At 41.8% G+C, this 4,911-nt stretch overlaps 1 protein-coding gene across 1 annotated transcript in view; it reads left to right on the top strand. All coding sequences in view use genetic code 11, as the record gives it.

Annotated features, from left to right (window-relative positions):
• Window positions 1-1,377: 1,377 nt before the first annotated feature.
• EGR_07656 (Short transient receptor potential channel) overlaps window positions 1,378-4,911 on the top strand; it is a gene marked incomplete at both ends in the record, with an annotated part of 15,983 nt that continues 12,449 nt past the window's right edge. Inside the window, 2 exons of the mRNA XM_024496905.1 lie at window positions 1,378-1,497; window positions 1,556-1,709. Of these exons, the coding sequence (XP_024348687.1) occupies window positions 1,378-1,497; window positions 1,556-1,709 (274 nt within the window). The remainder of the gene's footprint in view (window positions 1,498-1,555; window positions 1,710-4,911) is intronic.

Genomic DNA, 4,911 nt, shown 5'->3' with positions numbered 1-4,911 from the left:
ACCTATAGAAGGGCAGGGAGTTGTTAAAAGATTATGTTTAGAGCCTGATTTTGAATTCATCAAAAATGCATAATTAGTAAATATTATTGGCATGCAGCTCTTTTCCCCCGCCCTCTTCTTCTTTGCGCCTTTAGGTCCTCCTTCTGTATCAGCCATTAAAATTTAGTTGATGCTTTCAAAACCACCCACTAACTGGGAACTAGAGGAAGCATCCCCAAAAGCACAGGTATTTGTAAAATACATAAGGTAAACTTATGGGGCTAATGTTTGGCATTCCTTCCCCCTATCAAAGCATAATTGTTTTAGTCAGTTTCCTCTGTAGGGTCTCTAGTCTTCCCTAAAGGCGAAAGAAGACATCATACTTAGGCAGGATGTGCTGTTGACGCACAGAAGGGCTTGGAAATACCGGCATGGCCTAAGGACCAGGCCGGCCAAAAGCGATAGTTGAAACACAAAATTAAAGCATTACATTCTTGAACGCGAACGTAAAGTTTCTATTAACACACCTCTCTTATCCTCATAGAAATATGCAGCCACTGCCATAGTTAATAGTCTGGCATCTGTTCATTTCCAAACGCCAATGCAACAAGTCGCGTTATGTAGACGATCATGGCTTCAACAACCCCCTGATTCGACAATCCGCAGCTGTCAACTTTAAGCACTTTACTGAAACTTAGAATTCAGGATTCTCTCTAATCTGGATTGCTGCCTCCAAGGCTGATAATAAAAGCTAATGACTGTTGAAGGAACTGTTGTGAATGGGGCAGCACGGTGCGATCACAATCACTAATTCCCTCCGTTATGCTGTAAAATTATTATTTTTACAATCCTTCATTTCAAAATAAGCTAAAACCGAGGAAGAAACTCCTGTCCTTGGCATAAAATTCATGAAGTTATGATGTAAAAAGTTGACTGAAAACAACCATATTGATAGCGTTCACTATTCTACTGAACGCCATACAGATGCAAGAGAGGGAGAGAGAGATGACAATATATTTGCGGCAATAAGCAGTTAGTCAATTAGGCCGTTTCGGATAGGCATGATCGTATTTGGCAGTTGTCACGCGCACCTTCCCCCTCCCCCCGGTGTGAAAGGGCAATACGTCAAGGAGGCAAAAGCGAGCCTGCCCCTCAAGTTGAGCTCTTCGCCATCTGTGCTAAAAAAAACCCAATCAAGCAAACCACTTATGGCGACGCTTTTTTGTGCATCCAATGTTGCACAAACTGGAGGATGCGAAGAATTTTTCATGTACTCCAGCCGTTAATAGTATTTAGTTTCAGACACAATTCGTAGTCCACATTTTTTCCTTCAAAATGTGCCTTTCGTTCCAGATGATTTACTTCACAGGATATATATTTAATACTAGCTGAACGGGGATGTATCTGGGCGGAAATCTGCACCACTTTTCACAACGCATCATTGAACTCCTCGAGGGTAGAAGTCATGGTCTATTGAACGCTACTTTATACAAAAGGGTAAAACTTGAACACAGCCAGGTACTTAGGTTAATAAGGCGGTCAGAACTTGAAGAAGGAAAATGTATCTTTTTATCAGGTGACAAAAAATCCTATGCAGTTTCCGGTACAAGTTCTAGAGCCTTGCAAAACAGGTGAGATTGTTTATCACTCTGCGGAGACGCAAGTCCCTTTTGTGCTCCTCACTGCCTCTTGTTTTGAGTTCCCATATCGTAGTGTGTTGATTGAACTTGGTAGGTGTGACACACACCTGTCTTCTTTACCAGCTTGGGTATATGACTAAAAGGACTCCTTCTGACAGTGTCGTAATCGACACTTAGAAATGCAGATTGACTTTTCGATCGTAACTTGGACAGGATCGGTTTCCAAACAATTGATTATTTGACCGGTTTTGAGGAAAGACTTTTTACTTTTATGTTTCAAAGTTTGCTAAACTAATGAGCACATAGTTGAATCCATCCATGCTATCCCCTCACCACCCCACAAAATAGCCGTGATTATACAATTTGTAGGAAGCAAGTCCACTTTTTTTATCCCTACAAAAAAACAACAACATAGAACTTTATTTCCTCCTCTGCAAAACTTATTCTCGAGGCGAATTGTACTTTAAGAAGGGGAAGGGAAAAAATATTGTTTCGTCCTTATCCACATCCTCATCCGTCGTACTTCTCTGATGCTAATTCACCAAGTGATAACAACTTTCTGTCGCCATTAGATCATTTCTGGTGAGATAGGAACGGATGATTGAGAAATCAAAGGACAGTGATAGAAACGGTGGTAGCTGGACTTAGGTTGCCACTTTTCCGAAACAAAATGCAGTAAGCTCTTTAGCTGGAGGTGAAATTTTACACGCTGTATGTCGTTGAACAAGGGCTTCTAGTTGTGCTAAAGATCAATTTAGCGGGTGAAGCACTTCTTGTACGTTTTTTTAATGGTTACTAATGCTTTGAATGAAAAAATCTGGATAATTTTAGTGATTATTTTGTAGTTAGTAATAATGGGAGGCGAATGGAGAGGAATTTCCTCCAACTGTTCCCGGTTGAACACGAACTGAATTCAGGATCAGGTCGTTCCGCAAAGGGCAGTATCCATGAATAATTGAAATCCATTATGTTATCCTCTTGATTCCACTTTGTAAGTCGCTATTTTTTGCTTCTTCGAGACTAGAATAGAATAGAAGAGAATTTGAGCGCCTTGTCTCTGAGTCCTTTAAAGACAATGATTTTTGTTTATTAACCCTGTTTGTAAAGTCCTCTTCTGTTAAGCGTCATAACATGAAGTGGCTTTTTTGTTTCCCACAACATCTCGAGGCAGGCAAATATGCAATCTCCTCTACTTGTAAATTTGCCTTTTTATAAAATGTCAAAGAGATGTATTCCGCCTATGTCATAGCAAAATGTCGGACTTGGGCAGATAAAAGTATTTTTTGTGTATTTCTCCAAATCTTACTGATTTCTGGCTTTGGTAGGTTGTGATGATCAGTAGCCCCTTAACACCATAGAGATGGACTTGACTTAGCAGCCTTTATTGACGTACTGACAGGACTTATGAATTTGTGCTTAAGTGGGGCGGTTGATCTACTTATTTTGAAGTCAAACTGCCATTTCAAACACGCACTGCACTCATAGATGGACCAAACAGGGCCCCATTAAGGTTAAATGGAGGGGAATGGGTAAAACGTAGGATTAAGTTTTGTGAGCTAGACTAGTCTAGGATCCTCTGTGGCCTTTGATGGCAAACGCGGGAAGTATGTGGTCCCAAATTTTATTGCCCTTATTCCTTTTACATAAAAAAAGTGATCGTAAACGAGATACCGACGACTGTGTAAAAATTTTCTTTTTGTGTATGCCACTTTTTCTTACCCAACTTACAACTCTTAAAGATGTAAAAAAAGGAAAGTGGGAGGACAAAGAAGCTCCCAATGTATACCCATTTTGCTAACAATGTCGTTTGTAGGAGCACCAGAAAGAGCAACTTTTTTGCGCTCAAATTTGCTTTGAAGCTACTGCAAAGCACATCACTTACTGTGTGATAGTTCTGCTGAGGCGTTGGGAGTGAACTGGATTTCGGAATGGCAATCCTCTTCTCACTAGTGCTGTTTGTTTTTTTTTGCCTTCCATCCCCGTAATGCATTGGAGACCCACACGAAAGTTGGCCTGCGTTTAATGAATTCCCACATCCCACTTGGTATTTTCTATGGGTGAATATATACATATATCTTTTCTCAAAAAAGCCGAGAGAAATTTCACCCTTTGCTAGCGGCTTGCCACTGATAAAGTTTACCTTTTTAGTCAGCCTTGTTAGTGACAGCGCTCTAAGGGGCTTGAGAGTTTTTCCATTGTTCAAAAAGTGGTTGAAAAGAAAGAGTTGTAATTGGAGAAGGAGGCTTAGAAAAGGAGCAGAAGTGTCTAGTATCCGTATATGGGTTAAGCCTCTGGACACTTGAGTTAGGCCCATGCATGCTTGACACATTCAGTGTCACAGTGTGTGTCGTGTGTACTTTGTATGCCTGTGTGACAAGTTATCACGCCATGTTGTGTCAACAAATCGATTTTGTGACATTTCGGCACTTTCCTAATGACAAAAGAAGACATAGTACTCCGGCAGAATGTGTATCTTCGACTAAAAACAGGGCTTGAGGGCTACTAGCTTGACTGAGGGGACGATGGCAGAGCTTATAAGTAACCCGTCACCAAAACCGAGAGTTAAACAAGCGATTAAAGCATAGCATAGCCCCTGGCTTATTTTGAGTGTCAACCCTGGCGAACCCCTTGGTCCACCTCCGATGTTAGCCATCACAACGCAGTCGGTTTTGTAAGAAATGCACTCACGAAACAACCGCGCCATTCAGCACATTTGCGTGTTACTAAGATACTTGACCGCAGCGCTACTGATCTCTCTCGGTGACCGCAATGAGTCTGGAGTTTAGTCCTGTTTGGAGAAGGGGAAAGACTGCTGGACATTACGTATGGCCCTTGCTAGTCACAGGAACATTTCCAAGTTGTTTACATCTACGGCTAGTATCGCTTCAGTTGTTAATAGCTTTCCCACAGATCACGAGAATGGGGTAGTTGTTAACCACTCTGGTATGAGTCGCCACGGATCATCCTACCTGCACCACCATATGTTGCATCCGTCACGCAAAGGTTTATCACCCAGCAGCAGAAATCAGGATAGATGTCCTTTAAGGTCGGATTGGCATCCGCTGCCACCAAAGTAGCGCGTCGAGACGAAAGAAGGCGTATTACTTGGCAGAATATGCACTTTTAATGTGCAAATGGACCCGAGGACTACTGGTATGGCTTGGAGGCCAGACGGCCCAACGGATGAACAATGGCGGAAGCCCTAGGTGGCCCGTTATCGATACCGAGAGTTAATCAATCAAATAAAGTTTTACAATTTATCCACTTTAAAATAATTAATCACTGCCGCATG

This window comes from Echinococcus granulosus (genome assembly GCF_000524195.1).
Source record: "Echinococcus granulosus chromosome Unknown EG_S00083, whole genome shotgun sequence".
NCBI lineage: Eukaryota > Metazoa > Platyhelminthes > Cestoda > Cyclophyllidea > Taeniidae > Echinococcus > Echinococcus granulosus.
This window is presented reverse-complemented; position numbering and strand designations above follow the sequence as displayed.